The sequence below is a fragment of the Passer domesticus genome, chromosome 11 (assembly GCF_036417665.1).
Source record: "Passer domesticus isolate bPasDom1 chromosome 11, bPasDom1.hap1, whole genome shotgun sequence".
NCBI classification, from domain to species: Eukaryota; Metazoa; Chordata; class Aves; order Passeriformes; family Passeridae; genus Passer; species Passer domesticus.
This window is the reverse complement of record NC_087484.1, coordinates 21,308,649-21,328,677: the sequence shown is the minus strand read 5'-3', so window position 1 is coordinate 21,328,677 and position 20,029 is coordinate 21,308,649. Positions and strand designations below refer to the sequence as shown.

General features: G+C 50.8%; 1 protein-coding gene across 1 annotated transcript; it reads left to right on the top strand.

The window, feature by feature from the left end:
• The first annotated feature begins 462 nt into the window (after positions 1-462).
• On the top strand, positions 463-19,593 carry ATG4B (autophagy related 4B cysteine peptidase). Its single transcript, XM_064435691.1, has 13 exons — positions 463-619; positions 5,513-5,611; positions 6,041-6,112; positions 8,069-8,167; positions 8,598-8,699; positions 9,098-9,170; positions 9,468-9,547; positions 12,723-12,916; positions 13,870-13,948; positions 14,628-14,773; positions 15,372-15,428; positions 15,904-15,997; positions 17,828-19,593. Exons 1-13 carry the CDS (start codon positions 610-612, stop codon positions 17,899-17,901), a joined length of 1,179 nt encoding a protein of 392 aa, XP_064291761.1. The 5' UTR covers positions 463-609; the 3' UTR covers positions 17,902-19,593.
• Positions 19,594-20,029: the final 436 nt, after the last annotated feature.

Genomic DNA, 20,029 nt, shown 5'->3' with positions numbered 1-20,029 from the left:
CATGGCCGCCGCCATTTTGGCCGGGGTGCAGCTGTACGGCGCGGGGCCGGTGGGGAAAGGGGGGTTCGCTCGCGGCGCCCCTCGCTTGCCTCGTCGGCGCAGCTGGGCGCCCGCCTCCCGACGAGCCGCTGGGTCCGTGGCAGCCGAGCCCCGAAAGGCGTCTCCGAGTGGGGCGGGCATGGTGGAAGGGGTTACTCTCACGGGGAACGGAGGGGCGGGGCTGGGCCGGCTCCGTACAGCACCATGGCGGCGCCCGTGTATCGCATCATTCCGAGGTATACGTGTCACGGGACGCGCCCATCGGCGCTCTGCGCAAGGAGCGGAGCGTTCACACTCCGCGCCGCCCTCTAGCCCCGGCTCCGGCCCCGCCGCGGCCCCGCCGCCGCCCCGCGCTCCGCTTTGCCTCCCCGTACGGCAACATGGCAGCTCCCTGTCCGCGGACAGCGGCGCGTGGCGCCGAGCTGTGACGGAACCACCGACAGCCAATCGGCGCCGGGGCCGGCGGCGAGCGGCGCTCCCATTGGCCGGGAGCGGCGCGTCGCGCCAGCACCGCGCAGGGCCGCGCCGGGCGTGCGAGTCGGCGGCGGCCGCAGCCTCGGCGGGGCCGCCATGGACGCAGGTGGGTCCCGGGCGGGCCCTGCCCGCGGCCCCGCTCCCCCTCGCGGCCCCGCTCCCCCTCGCGGCTCCCCGGCGGGCAAGGCGCCGCTTTCCGCCCTGGGCACGGCCCTGGGGGCGCGGCCCTCCGGGGCCCGGCCGCCCCTGTGCTGGGGTAAGGGAAGGCGGTGGCTGCGTGGCCGGCGGAGGCCGGAGCCGGGCGGAGAGTCACTCCCGCCCTCCTCTGCCGTCGTTCCTGGAAAGCTCGGAGCTCTGCCGGGGGAACGGGAGCGGTGGCAGCGCCGTGCCCCGCTGTGCCCCGCTGCCGTGGGGGCTGGAGGGGCGGCAGGGCAGCCTGCGGGTGACTCTGGAGGGTGAGAAGGTGTCCTGGGGGGTAAGCAGGCGGCTCAGCCGCTCCTCACTCTCGCAGAGGGTCTAGCAGAGCTGCTTGTGCTAGAGATTTTGGTTTCGTGCGGGGTAAAGTAAAAATAATGTTTGGCGCTTGCGTTGGGAGCCGCTTCCCTCCAGCCTCAGCTCAGTAGCGGTTCCAGCCCCTCCGCGGGGACCGGCGTTGTTCCACCACCACAACAAACGCTTCCCGGGCTCCTGCTCCGCCTGCCGAGCGCGGCTGTGCCCGGGCCCGTGCCCCCTGTCCCTGCTGAGGGCTCCCCTCGCTCCTTTGGCCTCGGGGCCGCCGCTGCTGGCAGCGTGCTGCGCCTCGGAGCCCATCCGGTGGAGCTCTGAGCCGACCTGCAGCCCTGGCCGGGGATGTGTCTGCTTTCCCTTGGCGTGAGGGCAAAGGAAAACTTTGCTGGGGTGGGCGATGGGGCTGGAGGAGGAGAATCTCTGGGCTCAAGCCACTTTTGAGTCCAGCCCTGCTCCTGAGATGGTCGGGGAGCTGACAGCAAAACTTGGAAATGTTTGCTCCAGGCCTTCAAGAAAGCACCACCACTCTCTGGTAGCCTGACTCTCCTCTCTGTCTGTCTCTTATCTCCTCGTTGGTGCCTGGATAATCATGATTTGTCTTTCTTGAAGGAGTTTGGGGGAAAGAAAAGGTTTAATCTTTCTTCTGCAAAGGGCTGAAGTAAGGGTTTGAGCTGTTTGGTGTTTTCCAGAAATGCATTTTATTAAAGTGGTAAATTCACCTTCTCTTTTTGACTGTCTTTGAAATGTTCCACATCCAGTTGTGTTCCTCCTGTGCCTTGGGTGAGGTACCTGTGCCAGCTGAAGGAGAGATCATCCACCTCATTTCTGATGATTTTGTGGTGGCCTTACTTGGAATTGGGAAGGCATGAGAGCCAGGCCTTTTCAGAGAACGGGGATGTGTGAGAGCCAGGCCTTTTCAGAGAGTGGAAGAGCCCCAGGAGCAGTTTGGGAAGGGAGCTATGGCAAAGCCTGGCTTCCCTTCAGTGCCCTGCTCCAGAGTCTGTGTTTTGTGTGAGGAGTCCTTCAGCAGGCAGGCTGACCATGGTGGTTGGTGCTAAATCACCCGCCGTGCTTCTGTTTGAGTCAGCCAAGCTTCACTTGCTGTTACTTGTTTCCCGGAGCTTGGGTTGTGTGTGGGGGATGAAGTTAGCATCCCTCGGGGGCTGTCAGGGGCCTGGCCTCCGGCAGCTTTGCAAACTGACAGCAGCACTCCGGGGCTGCTCCCAGCTGTGCCTCTGGGTGTGCTTGCTACAAGTTGGGACAATGTTTTCATCTCCAGTGTTTCACTGTGCTGATTGAGGCTGTGAGAAAGGGGGGGGGAATTTTCACCTTCTGCCCCAATTCTGTGTGTTTAGATAGTGGTTCTTGTGTCGAGGTGGTGGAGCATGTCTCCTGTGAGGGAGAGCTGGGCAAGCTGGGGCTGCTCACCTGGAGAAGAGAAGGCTCTGGGGAGGCCTGAGAGCCCCTGCCAGGGCCTGAAGGGGCTCCAGGAGAGCTGGAGAGGGACTGGGGACATGGAGTGACAGGACACAGGGAATGGCTCCCACTGCCAGAGGGGCAGGGTTAGATGGGATATTGGGAAGGAATTGTTCCCTGGCAGGGTGGGCAGGCCCTGGCACAGGGTGCCCAGAGCAGCTGTGGCTATCCCTGGCATTGTTCCAGGCCAGGCTGGACAGGGCTTGGAGCAGCCTGGTCCATTGGAAGGTGTCCCTGCCCATGGCAGGGGGTGGGATGAGATAAACCTTAAGGTTCCTTCCAGGCCAAACCATTATGTGATTCTGTTGTGGCATGTACAGAGCTTTGCCTTCCCTGCTGAGGCTTTCTGGGATGAGGTGCTCTGCAGATCCCATGGGGCAGCAATCCAGCCTCCCCTCATTCCCAGTGTGTGCAGGGCTCCTGGAAAGCGAGGCTGCCTTTCTCAGGGTGAGCTTTGCACTGAGCTGACACTCTGCTTTTTAATATAAAACCTTGTGAAGTTGAGCTGTTGTGTTTGATGTGCAGAGGCTGCACATCCTTCTCTGCAGAAATTGCTGCTCCACTGTCCTGGATGCTCAGAGGTCGGTAATTAAAATAGACTGAGGCCTTTCTGAAGGTGAAGTTTTGGAGCACTGCCTGGGAAATGTGCTGATCTCACCCAGCTTCTGCAGCTCTGAGAGGAGCAGCTTCAAACAGGATTGCTGCTTGGTGAATTTCCAGATGTGTTTCTCTTCATCTCTGGCTGTAAGAAGGAGAGAGAGGCTCCTGTGCAGTCTGTGATGCTCTTTGTGCCCTGCTTGAGTTGTTTGGGTCCCACTGGCTGGAATTTATCCCATCTGGGCAATAGACAAGAGATGGACTTTGGAAAAGTGCTGGAACATATGGAGGCTTGTAAAGGAAACACTCAGTGACCTTGTGGGGAGTTTACTGCTCCCATTATAATGTCCTTGATTCCAACTGGGAGCAACCTCTTGAATTTTCTTCCCTGTGAAGGGGAAACCAGGACTCCTGCATTTGGTAGCTGTGCCTTTTCAACTATTTTCTCCCCAGATCTCAACAGGAATGTCTGAGCACCTCTTTGGGAGGCACAGCTGGGCACACAGGGCCTTGTACAGAGCCAGATGTTGGGCATCCAGCTGAAGGGCTGCAAGGCTGGGACTCTCCTCCCCAATGTGCTGTGTCATGACACATGTGCTGCATTCCCTGAGCACTTGGCTGGTCCAGCTGGAGATCCCCCTCTATCTGCTGACCCCTTCCTCCCTGAGCTTTGGAAAGACTCCATCAGCTCCTTTCCAGCTGCTGATCCTTGCTGTGAAGTCTCCAGTTGCAAATCCTGTCCTTGCTGAGGACCTGGTGCCCTGCAAACTGTGCAGCTGCAGAGGTTGTGATATTTGAGCAGGTCAGGGAATGCTGCTGGGAAGGAGAAGGAGGGATTGTGGAAAGCATCCTTGTTTCACTCATTTTCTTTGAGCTATTTGAGACTCCTGACAGAGAGTTGGATACATGGCAGGCTTAGGAACTGACAAAGTAAACCACAGAATATTCCTTGGAGCTTTAAAACCTTCCTGAGGACTCCAGTATTTATGTTAAGATCATGTCAGTTACCTTCTCAAATCTGGACATTTTCAAGATGGGGAAAGAAATCCTTCATTTCCCTGCTGAAGTTTGTGAGAGGAGAAGACTGCAGCAGTCATTTGTTGGCACATTCCTGTGCAAGCAGATTTGTTTTGCTCAGCTTGCTGAGGAGTCACATCATGGGGTGGCAATGGGAAAGTGGGATCTGTGCAATCCTAAGGGTGCCTGGAACAGTCTTAAAGACTAATTCACACAAAGGATGTGCTTTAAGTCTTGTGGGCTGGAATTAAGGCAGAGTCTGATTCAAAATTTGATTTAGGAGCCTGCTGTCATTTCTGTTGCTGGGGTTCCTGCTTGGTGATGGTATCTACTCAAGTGTTTTCTTGGAATTCCAGGTCAGAGAGTCTGCATTAGAAGGCTGAGCTGCTTCAGGAGGCCCAAGTGTCTTCTGTAGCAGCAGGTTACTCTGGAGAAGCCAGAAGTGTGTGCCCCATGGAGAGGGGTGGCTGCAGAGAACTGGGCTGACAGGAGCTTGTGGCCCTGTACTCCTTTGTCCTGCTTTTAACTCACATCACCTTACCACAGATTTTATTGCATTTGCTGTGAGAGATGTTTTCAGTCACTGCTTTAACAGTTACAGCACAGTCTGCTTTAAATTTTAGAGGTGGTTTGGTACAGAACTGGCACCTGTAAAATCATGTGTGTCTTTTCCAGAATTCCCAGGCTACTTCAAAGTCCTTGTTTCCAAGCACAGATGTAGTGGAGCACAGCTCATCCAGCTCCTCTGGTTTTTCCTCCCTGTTGTTTGCACCCTGTGCACAGCAGCTGAAGCTGTCCTGATCCCAGAGCCAGTAAAAGAGACACAAGTTCTGCCTGTCACCTCTGCCTGAGCACATCTGCACAGCTGTGTTCCCTCCCTTTGTGGGGTGACACCTGTGAAGGCTTCTGCTGGGTTTGGTGCCTCCTGAGGAGGGACTGAGCAAGGTTTAGTTTCCACCTTAAGGTGATCTGTGTTTTGCATGTTCTTCCCTCAAAATTTGTGTTCTCTGCAAGGGGATTTTAACCACTTTGCTCAGTGGAAAAGAGGCCCTCAACATCAATGCTGTAGCTGATGGCATGCAGGATGCTGCTTGTTCTGGGAAATGTTGTAGCTGCCAGGTGAAGTCTTAGATGTTTTCTGCCCCAGGCAGAACCTGGAGCTGGCTTAACCTGGAAATCTTGCTGCTTTTCTGCCTGTGGAGCAGCCAGGAGCAAGCCAGGGCTGGGTCTCCTCTGTGCCTCCCAGAGCTCAGTGCAGGGCACTGGGACCATTTCCTGCCAGCCCTTTGGGGGTGGGTGGGACTCACTGGGCCACAGCAGCTCTCATTCTGCAGCTTTGTCTGGTTTAAAAAAAAAAAGGAGAATCTATCAAAGGTCTGTGATTTCTCCTTTCTCTCTCTAGCTACGCTTACCTACGACACCCTGAGGTTTGAGTATGAAGACTTCCCTGAGACCAAAGAACCTGTTTGGATCCTTGGCCGGAAATACAGTGTTTTTACAGGTATTTTCTGTGCACACTGCAATGCTTTAAGGCTCCACAGGACTTTGGTAGGGTTGCACTTGGGTTTTAGCTGCCATGCTTCTGTCTGTCTGGCCGTTTCTGTGGATTCTGGAATATTTTTGTGCAGAAAGTTACCATGTGGGAGTTGTTGGGACATGTCATGAGGGCAGGATGGTGGAGGCAGAAGGATGCTTTGCTGCTTCATAATTTGCCTCTGGCCATAGTATCTTTGGGTTGATGGCAGCTGTTTTGGGGGGAAAGGAAGTACTTTGTGCACAGCAGCACTGCCCTGTTCCTCAGCCAGATCTGCCTCTGTGGGCCTGCAGACTATGAGGAGCAGAATTCCTTGGGAGGGGAGTGGGAGGTGGGTGTGGCAGTCTTGGTGCCCCTCTCACGTGTGTGTGCCTTTCCATGCTGAACACTTTGCAGAGAAGGAAGAGATCCTGTTGGATGTGACCTCTCGGCTTTGGTTCACCTACAGAAAGAACTTCCCTGCCATTGGTATGTACTCTGGGGGAGTCTACAGGCATCCTGGAAATTATTATAGTCCAGTTATCCCTAATGAAACAGTCCCCACACACATGGCATCATTTCCATTCATAAGAGTGTGAAATGTGTTCATCTAACTGAGTACACAGACTTTTTGTTTATCTGGTAATGAGAATTCCTCATCCCCTTGGGTAGGAGGGATAGAAGTGGTTTTTAAAGGGACACAAGGAGGAGTTTGGGAAGTCTGCTCTTTTTTTAGGCAACATGGGAGGATTTTTGTACTTCATCACATCCTACATCAGTCTAGTGTGAAATATTACTGAATGATGGTCTTGGGCTTGAAGTGGATTAAAATGGTGAAGCCTAGAGAATGATACAGAAATTGCTGCCTTTGTGCATCTGCTCCAGGCTCTACGTGGGGGTTTTGTTTGTCATGGGGGAGTTGTGTGCCTGAAGTGTCTGTTACACACAGGAGCTGTAGTGATAGAGGAGTATTTCCCAGTGAGCTCAAAGGAGGATGTCTGGGTTCCTTAAGATACTCTGCATGGCCTCTTCTGGGGTTTGTGTGCTGGGTGCCAGGTGTATCAGAGGAGATCTAAGGGCAGGTGAGTGGGACTCCATGTCCCCCTTCTGTCACTGTCATCCCAGCAGTCAGTGGGAAATGAACATGGCTCAGCTCTGGAAAAGAAACTTCCTAACTGGTCCTTCTGGATTGTGCTGTTCTTTCCCTGCTGGGAAGCTCTCTGCCTCACAAGCTCTGAGACATCTTTGATGCAGTTTAATCCCTTTAAATTCATGTTTGTGTACCATAGTTAAACATATGTTTGAGAACAAAGGGTTAGCACATGTTTAACTGGCTCACAGACACAATTTTGGTTTCCTTGTGAGTCATGAGAGGCTGTGGGGTGAAAACAGACCCCATTTTCTGAGTCATTTCCCATTTACAGATATGATCTGCAAGTCATATACAGTAAACCTTCTCCAGTATTTTTCTCCCAGTCACCCCTGTAACTGTTCATCCCTTCCCCTGTGCTAGCCCACTTAATTATTGTAAGGCTTAGGGAACTGTCTAATTTTGTAAGGCATATTCACTTTTGGAATTTGTACCTGTTATGAATTACTGGTGAAATTACAGAAGACATCTGGTGACCATTGAGAAGCTGATTAAATAGTCCTCCAGGTGATTTTCCTCCCTGTTCAGGACCAGAAGAAGACAGCAGCATTACAAAGACTTGCAGAAGCTGTGCCCAGGCCCAGATTACCTGCTCTGATCACACTGAACATTTGATCTCTGTTATTTGTAGAAACAGCCAGAGCTGCAGTGGAGGAGCAGCAGTTTCATTTGGAAGGTTTGTCAGGGAAATGCTTTCAGCCTCGTGTCCTTTGTCTCAGACTTTCCAGCATGAGCTGATATCCAGCTTTCTCCAACAATATGTAGGATGTGTGTTTTTCACTGCTTGGATAGGTTTTTTTTGGCTGGTGCCTTTGTTTTTTAGGCCTGACTACATTGTTCACTTTAAAATGTTATTTGTAGCCACTTCTGATGTGGGAATTCCCTGGGACTGGTTTGTTCTGCAGGATGAGTTGCCTTCTCAAGATGAGGATTACAAGACTCATCTTTAACAAACACCTTTGTGTGGGAATGTGTCTGAATTGGGCTGAGAGTCTGCAGCCAGGCTCAAGGGCTGTTGTTCTCCTGAGAAATTCAGCTCTCTCTTGGGCTGTTTGGACTTCCCTTGGAATTTTTCCCCTTTCAGTTAGTGTTAGAGGAGTTTATTTATTTGTTTTTAAGAAATGCCACTAAGTTACCCATCAATAACCACATTTTTGGTTCTCAGCCTTAGGTGTGTGAGCTAAGCCCGTCCTCATTCCCTGCCTTGTTTCTTGGTGAGCCTGCTGCCCATTCATTCTCCTCCCTCTTGGCACTGTCTCACCATTGATTCCCTGTTTTTCTGTCCTTGTTTCCAGGAGGAACTGGTCCCACCTCTGACACGGGCTGGGGCTGCATGCTGCGCTGTGGCCAGATGATCTTTGCTCAGGCCTTGGTCTGCAGGCATTTGGGAAGAGGTAAACCAGGGCACAGCCACACTGACTTCCAGGGCCATGTGCTCCCAGGAGTGCAGCACTTGGAAGAACAGAGATAGAAAGGACACAGCTGGGAATTGCTAAGGGTTCTGTAACTTTTTTCTTCACTCTTCTCAAGTTCAGAGCTGTTGAGAGAATAGTCTGCTTGGAACTCTCCAGGGATATTTGTATTTTCTGATGTTATGTTTGTTTATTTGCTTTTCTGTGGGTGATGGTATCTTATCCCAGCTGTAAGAATGTTTCCTGTTATTTTAAAATTAGCCCTTTACTGTTGGGAATGCCTCAGATGCTTAGTAATAATATGACAATATGAAAATTGAGTTGGGCAATACACAGGAAGAGAATTGCAGCTTGCAGCCTCTGGTTGCTAATAAGTACCATGTTTATTTCTTATATCCCTTGTCTGTCCTAGACTGGAGGTGGATAAAAGGGAAGAGGCAGATGGATAATTACTTCAATGTTCTTAATGCCTTCATTGACAAAAAAGACAGCTACTACTCCATTCATCAGATAGGTAAGAAGAAAGAAATGCTCAGATGTAGCAAATGGGCTAAGGAAGGCTCTCACCTTGATACAAACTTCCCTGAAAAATTAGAGAAGCAGCCTGTTCCAGTGTTTCCTGTGGGGTGAACAGAACTCAGCTCATAGGGGTGGTCTAGTGATCAAACACTGGGTAAAGCTTCTTCTGAGGCAACACTGCCCTTTGAGCTTCTGTGCTGCTGCACTTCAGAGAGAGGATTTGCTCTGCAGTCCTTCAGGATGTCCTTCTCACCCCCACGAAACAGCACGTACTGCTGATGCAATAAAGTTTCCAAGTGAGAACTCTTCCCTGTTAAATACAAACCTGCTTAGGAAGGGATGCAGTGTGGGTGGAGTTACTCACTGTGTTATTCTGGTTTTTTGTTGCTGCAGCCCAGATGGGAGTCGGGGAGGGCAAATCCATAGGCCAGTGGTACGGCCCGAACACGGTCGCACAGGTGCTCAAGTAAGTGCTGCCCTTTCCTTTCCTCTGAGTCAGGCTGTGGGGTACCTCTGAGCTGACAGGGTTCTGCCTTTAATAACACCCTCCCTCCTTCACATTCTCTCCTCATGTCAGTAGACGAGCAGGCAGCTCCCTGGAATAGGCTGGAATTGCCTAACAGCAGCTTTCCCAGGTCAAAGCACATTTCACATAACTGATAACACCAGTCTCTCCTAATCCAGTTTCTCCTTTCTGATACACCACCATCTTTGCCTTGTAGTTGTATTAATCCTTCTTTACTTATTTTTCATTTTCCTCTAGAAAACTTGCAACCTTTGATACGTGGAGTTCCCTGGCAGTACACATAGCCATGGACAACACAGTGGTGATGGAAGAAATCCGTAAGTGTCACATGGAGCTGGAATGTGGTGTGTCCTGGGCAGCAAGAGCCCAGAAAACAGCTGGAGAGCACAACAAGCATGAAGTACATGCTCTGTCTTTGAGAAATTGTTCCCTGTGAGGGTGGTGAGGCCCTGGCACAGGCTGCCCACAGAAGCTGTGGCTGCCCCATGCCTGAAAGTGTCTGAGGCAAGGTAGGATGGGGCTTGGACCTCCCTGGGATAGTGGAAGGTGTCCCTGCCTGGATGAGCTTCAAGGTCCCTTCCAACACTGATCTTTGAAAGCTGTGTCCAGATGTGCTAAAACAAGGTGAGGATTGCTGTTCTAGGGCAAGGAAGGGCCTTGTTTGACTTTCATTTCATCTGGTGATGCCTCTGGGTCTGGAGAGGTTTGCCGGCCTTCAGACAGCATGTGGGAGCTGCTTGGTAGGCAGTGTCAGACTTGTTTATGGCCACAAGGAGCAAGCAGTAAATGGATGTCACGTAATTGGTGGGCAGGGTTCTGCTATTGGACAGAGAAAGAAAGCCAGAACAGATTTGAAGAGGAAGAGGGCCAAAACTGGCAGGGGGAGAGAATAAGAATGGAATCCACACTCTCATCATTTTAAGGACTATTCACTGGTGGTTTCTTCTTTTTTCCTTCTTTGTTTCTTAGGGCATCCTGCCCACAGGCTGGCTCTGGAGGCTGAGCAGCTCTTCCTGCCCATCCTGAGCCTGCCTGCTCTGGCTGCAGCACTGCAGTAACCAAAGCTACAAAGCTGAGCACCTGCACTGCTGGTTGCTGCAGCTCTGCATGGTCCTGGCCTCAGCAGCATTTCCATGGCTTGCTGATTGCTGAGGCAATGAGCCCACCCAGCACAAACCTGGCAGTGTTTCTGCCAGGGCAGCTGTGTGGGGTTACAGGTGAGATGGTGGCAGGCACCATTTAGGCTGCCTTGGCTGCCACAGGGCCAGGCTCAATAGCCAGGCAACTTGTCTGGAGTGCAGGACAGTCACTTTGTAAAGTCACATCTCTTGCCAGGTAGGCTCAGTAGGGTCTGACAGAGAACTGTGTGCTAACCTTAGCTGAAGGCATGTGCTGGCTTAAACAAGGGCCACTTTTAAAACAGAAATTGGATTATCTTTCATCTTCAGCCTGCAAATACCACTTCTAGAGCTGAAGCATGCTGGCTAGGAGGCTCAGGTGTGCTGCTGGCTCTGTCTGTGTGGCACTGGCTGTTCAGCACTGATGCTGCTTCAAGTGACATGTCCATACAACTTGTCATGGGCAGGGCTGTGTGTGCTTGTTTTCCTCAAATGTGGATCATAATGTACCTGGTCAGGGCCTGAAAGTCACTGTGTGAGTGGGTCTGATGTGTTACATGTCTGTAGGTTTGTGTTTGTACCTTGTGCCCCAAACATTGTGGATAAAAGTAATGTTGTTTCATACATCTGTGAATTCTGTCACTGATAGGGTTCAGCCAAAGGTTGACAGGAAATGCCTTTTGTTACAGCAGTGAAGAAACTTAAATCTTTATCCCTTGTGTCTCAGTGTTCCATGAGAAAGGGCATCTCAGCTAGACCTGAGGTGGAGGAGAATCACAAAGGTGAAAATCCAAGGCAGCTGAAGCCAGTACCTGGCAGCAGCAGCTGCAGCAGGAGGGGTGTCATGTCAGATCTTTGGAATATGTTTGCAGTAAATGGTTTGGATCCAGCTGGGAGCCTTTAGGCAGGTTCTGCTCTGCTGTGGCACCACAGAACTGCCAAGCCAGCCAGACAGCAGGGTGAATTTAGCCTGTGCCAAGCTCTCTGCTGCTTAAACTGCAGGTAAATATGTTCATACATGGTGCAGGATTGCCATGTGCTTTGCCTGATGAGGAAACCTGCAGTGACACCCCATGCAGCAACAGCCCTGGCTTGGCAGCTGATTTCAGATCATCTGGACAGGCAGGCTACTGCAATAAAAAACCTGCTTTAACAGGAGAAATGGCTACAAATAATGACTTGGAGTTTCCTCAGAACCTCTGGTAACCATGTCTGTGCACCAAATGCACACACACACCTTCTCCCTTCTTGAGGAACAGTACAGGGAGGAACTGCAAACATCTGTGCAGGTTGTCTCTCCTCCTGAGGCCTTAGATCAAAGTCCTTTTTTTTTTCTAAATTTGGGTGTAATGTTGTCTTCATTCAGCTGGGTTTGAAGCTGTCAGTAGTGAACAAATACCCAGCTGAAATGGCAAATGGCTGGTGATGAAGGTGTTTGTTTACACCACATCCTACCTGCTGGAATGTCCTGGCATTCAGTTTAAGCTGGGAATAAATTAAATGAGCTTTTGGCATTCTGTCCAACTGCCTTGGCTTCATGGTTCTTTAATCATGCTGTGGGTTTCTTTGGGGTTTGGGTTGGGTTTTTTTTTTCTCACACACCTAGCAAGTAATTAAACTGGCTAGTGAGACAGGTAGGCTTGGAGTTGTTTCTGGACCAGAATTTACATAATCTGGGTGCATTACAGCCTGGCTGTGTGTTTGTCAAGCCTCTAGGATGAGGATGCAGAGTGCTTGTGTCATGTGTATGCCCTGAGGAGTTCTGCTGCCCCATATCTTAGAGGCAGAGCTCATGCTGAAATTGCAGAGTGTAATGACCATACTGCTTTAGGTCTGTAAAGTAGCTTGTGAATTTTCCAAGAAAATTTGTGAAGGTTTTTGTGACTTTTATGAAAGTTACAACTTTTCTAGACAGATGCCATATTTGTATCTTGCTGCAGCCCTTAATAAGAGGTGAAGATTTCCTCAGTTAATTCATAATGCTGTCCTCACTCACTTCATTCATGAACTCCTCTGGAGCTGAACACTCCAGAACTTTCCTCTTTCTGCCTACAAGCTTTGTGAATTCAGGACAGTTGTCTGACCTGCTAATCAACCCCTCCAGCTTTGTTGGCACAGGTGGCTGCTCAGAAGAATTTGCATTCTGGAAGAATTTGCATTTTTGCTGCCCAGCAGTTGGTAGCTGTGAGTACAAGCTGCTGTGGCTTGGTGTGAGCTCAGCACACACATCACACAGCCCCGGCACTCAACCTCTTCAACTCCTCTTGGGTTTCAGTGCTGTAGGCCTCTGATAAAGAGCAGTTGTTGATCAGAGCAATGACAGAAGGTCTGGGAACAGAGTGCTGATGCTTTGTGCTCCTGTTCCCTTTCCTAGGGAGGCTGTGCCAGTCCAATGTGCCATGTGCTGGAGCTGCAGCATGCCCTGCCCTGGAGTCAGATGTGCTCTACAATGGGTGCCCAGAGGATGGGCTCAGAGGGAGGCTCAGCCTGTGGAAGCCACTGGTGCTGCTGATACCTCTCCGCCTCGGGCTCACAGAGATCAATGAAGCCTACATTGAAACACTAAAGGTAGGGAATCTGGAGCTGAATTCCTGCTGGGGGGGTGCTAAAGGATCCTGTTGTTAATCAAGTAACTCAGAAGTCATTGCAAAAGAAAAATGTGTTCAGAGACAGTCCTTCTCAGAGGTCAGGACACAGGTTCTTGAAAGCTGTAGTCAGGAAAATGGGAGGGCTTGAGGGGTTGGGCCTTTTCTGGTTGGGTTGGGGTTTTTTTGCTTTTGAGGATTTTGCTTCACAGCTCAGATCTCAGCCTCTCTTTGTGTGCAGATGGTATCAACCTGCTGAAGCCTTTGTTCAGCACAGCTATACCCTGCTTGGTCGGGGGCTGAATGTTAATTAATACAGTGTTGCACACTCCCCATGGCTCAGATGCTGAATTTGTGCTGCAGACAGGCTAAGAGCTGTCAGGTGGTTGCAGGTTGGAGTATTGAGAAGCTGCAGAATTTAGGGTGTACAAAAGACAGGGAGCACAATGCTAGCAAGCTCTGAGCTTGGGTAAGAGACCTCCAGATTCAGATTTGTGGGAGGTTACTTCCCTTAACTCAGTAGATCCTGCTTGGCTTCTCCAGGTGGATAAAGAACTTAAACTGTTTCCTGAATGCTTGTTCCCTCCTGAGAGCACTGTTGCAACCTGATGACAGCTCCAGGGATCTTGGCACTGATTGCAGCAGAGCCAGGACTTGCCCATACCAAGTCCTGGAGTTGTGCAGCTTCTCTCATTTGGTCCACCTGTCTACTCCTGTCAGCAGTTAAAAGTGTTTTTGAGCTGCTTCCATGTCCCTAGAAAGCCCTGTGTTGCAGCCTGATGGAGATTTTCTCCAGAAATGGCTGGTTTTGCTGCTAGAGTTGCTGATTTTCCATGTCCCTGTCCATCTCCCCCACAGCATTTTTGGATGTTTGGTTTGTTGCCAGCTGCTGTTTCACTGTCTGTCAGCTGTGTGTTTTCTGTGTTGCTTTTCCAGCACTGCTTCATGATGCCCCAGTCCCTGGGAGTGATCGGAGGGAAGCCAAACAGTGCTCACTACTTCATTGGCTACGTAGGTGAGTGCCCAGAGGGCTGCAGAGACTGTCCAAAGAATCTCCCTCTGCCCAAAAATTGCTTGTGGGGTGGCACACACTCCTGCTTAGCCTGTGGTGCATGCTGCAGGGTTCTCCTTTCCTGCTGGAAGCGTGGAAGGCTGCTGTGGGCTGAACCTCTCACCTGAGTGATGTAGATTGGAACAGGGGCCATAAACTTCCACTGTATAACATGAAATGTGGTCTGTGGAGTGCATAGAGCCTGCTCCCTGCATTCAGAGCTCACCTCCCTCTGCAGCTTGGCTGGATTTAACTCTTCTTTAGGTGTTCCTCAAACCCTTCCAACTCCTATTACTCTCTTCCTTCCCTGTGTTTTCCTCTCTGCCAGAGACCTCAGGTTATTTGTGCTTTAGATTTCTGGGGTCTATTTGAGCTCAGCCAGGAAGGGATGAGCAGGAACAATACCCAAATAGTGCCTGTGCCTTAATGCCAGGGTGTCACAGTGGAGTGGCCACTGTGGTTGTGCTGGCAGCAGTGCCTGGCTCAGAAGCATTTGGGGAAGTAGCTGAAAGCAAGATATCCCTGGAATGTGGATTCCTCTGTGTGGTTATGAGAGCTGGCTCTGCCATTGCTGTTCCTCCTCCTTCTATCAGCCCTGCTCACCTTGTGGCATGCTGTTGATGTGTCCCTGCCTTGTGCCCAGGTGAGGAGCTGATTTACCTGGATCCCCACACCACGCAGCCGGCGGTGGAGCCCGGCGACAGCGGCCGCCTGCCCGACGAGAGCTTCCACTGCCAGCACCCCCCCTGCAGGATGAGCATCGCCGAGCTCGACCCCTCCATCGCCGTGGTGTGTCCTGGTGCTGCTGTGCCCCAGCACCCCGGGGGCAGGCCTGGGGTCCCCCTGATTCACAGGGAGAGGCAGCGGTGATGGGCTGGGTGCTCTGTGTTCTGGGAAAGTGCTGCCCTGGGGTTTGGTGGCACTGTTAGAGCAGCTCCTCATAGAGAGTGGCTTGTGTCAGGGAAGTCCCCCTTGTATGGCAGTTAAATACCTTTCCTCATGGGGCAGTGCCAATCTCTGGGGTTTAGTTTGGGCTTTGATTCCAGCCTGATTCCATTCCTGAATCCATATGATGATGCACCATGGCTTGTTTTCTGTTGAACCTGAGATGCCTGCCCTTAGTTTCCTTTGCTCCTCCTGGTTTTCCTTCTGCAGGAAAGAAAATATTGATGTTTCCAGCACTTGGATAGCCTGGTCACATCAAGCCTTTGTGGAGTGTTCATTTTAACCGGCAGTGTGAGGCACAATTTTCAAGCAAGGCAGTCAGGAGTAGTAACTGCTCCCAGTCCTGATCTTGGTACTGTGTTGACACAGGGCCTTAAGTCTGAGATGATCAAGCTAAAATACAGAAAGATAAAGTCTTTTTCTTCTTTTTTTTTTTTTTCAGGGCTTTTTCTGCAACACAGAGGCAGACTTTAATGACTGGTGCCAGCAAATCAGAAAGGTTTGTGTTTATAGATCTGGTCAGACATTGGAACAGGCCCGGGGAAGTAGTGGAGTCCCCATCCTGGGAAGTGTTCAAAAGGCATGTGGATATGACTTGGGGACATGGTTTAGTGGTGATATTGGCAGTGCTGGGGGATGGTTGGACTCAAAAGATCTTGGAGTTATTTTCCAGTTTCCCTCTCTCTCCCTCTCTCTGATTCTCTGTCCCTGGGAAAGGAATATCAGGTATTGTTTTGTTTCCAACCATTGCACAGAGACCATGTTCCCTGCAGCATGACCCTATTTTAAGCACACTAAAATAGTTTATTAAACTACCAAAAGGAGCATAGCTCTGAAATCCTGTTGATGATCTGATTCAAAAGCTTTGAAAAACATTTTCCCAGCTACAGAGAAGTCCCAACAGATGCTGATGAGCCCTGCAGTGCAGCAGCAGTCAGAGCTGTGGTTCTCATGGCTGTGCTCTGTCTCCACAGCTGTCCCTGGTCAGAGGAGCACTGCCCATGTTCGAGCTGGTGGAACGCCAGCCCTCCCACTTCTCCAACCCCGACGTCCTCAATCTCACACCAGGTAAGGCCACACAGGGAGGGAGAGCTGAGGGTGAGCCCATCCCTCTGGCTTTCTGGAAATCATCTGGAATTACATGAGGGCTTTTAGTAGGTTCCTGTTCCACCTGGAATTTAACCTGGAGTTCTTGGGTCAATTGATGCAGTTCTTCAGCTTTCAGCTAGAGGTTTGCAGATCCCACAGTGTCTCAGGATGGTTTTTAGAATAATCTGTGAATTATTCTAAAAATAATTCACTGAGCAGAAGAACAAACAAGCTCACAGGCTCTCATAGCAGTGTGACTCTCTGGTTTCTGAAGGGGTTCTTGGAGGAATCAAAAGTGTCCAGTGAAAAGGCTGAAAACCAAGTTTGTAGGTAATGAAAATGCTCCAAGACAGGGCTGGTCACACTTAGTTCCAGCATAAGGCACTCCTTCTTGGCATGTACCATTACCAGTGGGAAAAAGGACAAGTGCTGGGCACTAACCTTGCCTGTCAGACTTTGCTTATCACGTTAATGACATGAGCAAACATTGCAGGAGATAAAGCCATTGGCTGCTTCTGCCAAGAGCAATGAGTGTGTGGGCAAGCCTATCCTGTCACCAGGCATGGGGAGGCCTCCTGCCAACCTGCACCCTGCACTTCTGCTCTCTCTCTCCCTGCCCTCCCTCCTTAAAAGCTTTATCACAGTCTTCTGCTGTTAAGCATGCTCAATTCCCTTAAACTGTCAATTGATCCTTGTCTGTATTAAATTGTCCCTAATGTCTTTCCTACTCCTAAAAATGTTTTAGTAATGGACTACTTGTCCTTCTCCCTCTTCCCTGGCTTGTAGAGCCTCTCCCGTCTGCCAAGGCCATTCATTTCTGTTAGTCCTGTTTCTCACTAGAAGGAGTAATTGGACTTTGAGCCCCTTTCAGGGCCTAAAGGGGTTCCAAGAAAGCTGGAGAGGGCACACAGTGATAGGACAAGTGGGAATGGCTTCCCACTGCCAGAGGGCAGGGAGAGATGGGATATTGGGAAGGAATTCCTCCCTGTGAGGGAGGTGAGACCCTGGCACAGGTTGCTCAGAGAAGCTGTGGCTGCCCCATCCCTAGAGTGTCAAAGCCAGGTTGGACAGGGCTGGGACCTCTCTGGGATAGTGGAAGGTGTCCCTGCCCATGGCAGGGGGGCAGGACTGGATGATCTTTAAGGTCCCCTCTAACCCAAACCATTCTGGGATTCTGTAGCTGTCCAGCCTGAACTAATAAAGGTTTCTCCTTCCCCCTGTGTTAAAGTTGCTTCCTTCCCCTTTAAGTGTGAGCTCGCTCTTCAACATTTAGTTGGAAGGGTGGAGAGGTGGGATCAACTAACGTTACTTTTCCTCACAAAGTGAACTGTGCTAATTGCTTTTAGGAGAGTGCATGTTGTAATTACATTCCCTAATATTGCATCAAAAACAACTATAGTAGAAATTATTCCCTAACACGTAGGGGTAAATGTATCTCTCAATTGAGTCAGAAATCTTCATGGGTATTGGTCCAGACCAAGTTCTCTGTTCTGAGCCTCTTGAGGCAGAACAGTCTCCTGCTAATGCAGAGCTGGGGCACAGGAAGGTTGTACAAAACAGTGGCAGCAGAAATGTGTTTGGATCTGTGAAAGATGACGTGCTTCTGTCCTCCATGTAATTCTCTCTGGGGCATTTTCCATACCACTGACATGTTCTTATCCTCCTCGGAGCTCTCACTCAGGTTTGTCACTGAGTTTTGGAACTTGGAGGCACTTGGCACTCCAGTTGTGATGCCCTCCAGCTGCTGGTCCCACTGACAGTCACAGCATCCCACTGAGGCAGCGCTTTCTCCTCCTTCTTCTCTTCCAGACTCCTCTGATGCCGACAGATTGGAAAGGTTCTTTGATTCAGAAGATGAAGACTTTGAAATCCTGTCCCTTTGAAAACAAATAGGAAACTGACTCTGCAAATTTGTGTATGTGTGGGGAGAAGGGGGGAGGGAAGCTCCTTCGAGAGCCTGGGGCTACCGGTTTTCATAGGCGCTTGCTGCCATCCCTGCCTCCCGTCCATCCTGGCATTCCGTGCAGCCTCGGAGCAGAGCAGTGTCTGCAGTGGGATGAAGAACCCTGAGGGTGTCACAGCCTTACTGGCTGCAGTTGGAATTGCTCAGCAGCAGACAGCTGCTGGGAAATGGATGCAGTGGTGCTTTAGGAGTTCAAAGCCTATCTGTTACATCAGCAGGTCAGCTGGGCCTCCCGGGGGAGGCACGGAAATCATAGAGCGCTGAATCCTTCCATGGGGACTCCCCTCTGAAGCTTATGTAGAGCCCACCCGTCATTTAGCAGGAGAAAGGTCCAGTTAAAGCCTTTAGCAGCTTCCCTTCTCACTGGCCAAGCTGGACTGCAGCTCACAATGCCAGGGAACAGCAGCCATGTCCCACAGACAGCTGTGAAGCCTCCGGAGTGCAGGTCCCTACGGTACAGCTCCTGTTCATGCTCTGCAGGACACTCAGCACTACCTCTCCTGTCCACAGCCTATAGAAAGGGAATTGAGGGAACTTCTGAGTCACTGGGAATTCAATGAGTGAAGTGTTGGAGCAGTGCTGTGCTGCTGGGGAGCATCTCAATCCCAGTTTAAATAGCAGAAGGAATGGAAGAGTAGAAAATGTGTGTGTTGCTGAGTGAGTCAATCCGTGTGCTTCTACAATGGAATAGTCTCTACTACAAGTATCTTCAGGAAAGCTGCTTTGAACAGAAAACTGAATTCCACAGCCCTGGAAAAAAAAAAGAGTCCAGAGCTGGGAGAGCTGAAACAAGGCAGCAGAGATCTGCCAGGCATGTTCCAGGCTCCTGCCTGTGCAGCAGTGTGCTGGCATGGTGACTAGGGAGTGATGTCCTGCCAAAAGCCCAAGGTGTAAAACCTCTTGAGGTGTCCTGGGTGGGTTGGTCACTGCTTCCTCCAGCTACTCCTGTCAGACATTCCCTTTCCAAAGCAGAAGAGGTGCCTGAAGGTCAAGTAGGTTTCTGAGCTGTGTCAGCACCTTGCCTCTGCCAGCTCCCCTCTCTGCAGAGTGCACCCAGAGGTGCTGTAGGAGTTAACCTGGAGAAACCCCTGTGAGGTGACCATCCCAAGAAGGGCAGAGTGCCTTGAGAAGGTCCAAATATACTGGAAATTTTAGCTACTTGCAGTTGGCAGCTCTGCCTGGGTCCCTTCTCCACACAGAGAAGGGTAAACTGTGGAGGAGAGCTGTCTCCATGCACTGCTAGGGAAGTGCTGCCATGGTTTCCTTGGTGCATGCTGCACACTTCAACCCTGTTTACAAGGCTTTGGTTTGTGCATTCAGGTTTGGAGCCTGTCAGATGATGGTGGTGTGCCCAAGGGTGGTGCCACCAGGCTAGAAATGACCTGTTTCCCCTGTGACTGACCTACTGATGCTCTAATTGTCCCTGTGATATTCGAAAGCAGAGGTTTGAACTGGGAACCACAATGCTTCTGTCACTAAATTATTATTTGCTGCTTTCTGCCTGCTTCTCCTCTTCTCTCTTGTAGTCAGGGGAAGAGGCAGCAGAGGAAGTGGGGCTGTGCTCCATTCATCTGCTTTCAATTTCTATCTGAATAAACAGATGTAAAATCTTTGCCTGTCCTGATGTCCTTGCAGTGGTGGGTAGTATGCAGTACACCAGGAGAGTCCAGTGTGTACAGGGCTCCAGGGGAGCTGGAGAGGGACTTTGGACAAGGGGAATGGCTTCCCACTGCCAGAGGGCAGGGATAGATGGGATAGTGGGAAGGAATTGTTCCCTGTGAGGGTGGGGAGGCTCGGGCACAGGTTGCCCAGAGCAGCTGGGGCTGCCCCATCCCTGAAATGTCCAAGGTCAGCTTGGACAGGGCTTGGACCTCTCTGGGATAGTGGAAGGTGTCCCTGACATGGAAAAAGGTGATCCTTAAGATCCCTTTCTACCCCAAATCAGTCTGTGATTTTACTGTGTATTTCACATTCATGGCTGTACGTTTAAGGACAGCTCTGCCAGACAAGGTTTTACCTGAGTGTTAACACAACCCCAATAGCAGAGC

Excerpts from the sequence above, each read along its gene's own strand:
- ATG4B (XM_064435691.1), top strand. Across the intron at positions 14,774-15,371 it reads TCGACCCCTCCATCGCCGTG|GGCTTTTTCTGCAACACAGA; the intron begins GTGTGTCCTGGT and ends TTTTTTTTTCAG. Across the intron at positions 15,429-15,903 it reads GGTGCCAGCAAATCAGAAAG|CTGTCCCTGGTCAGAGGAGC; the intron begins GTTTGTGTTTAT and ends CTGTCTCCACAG.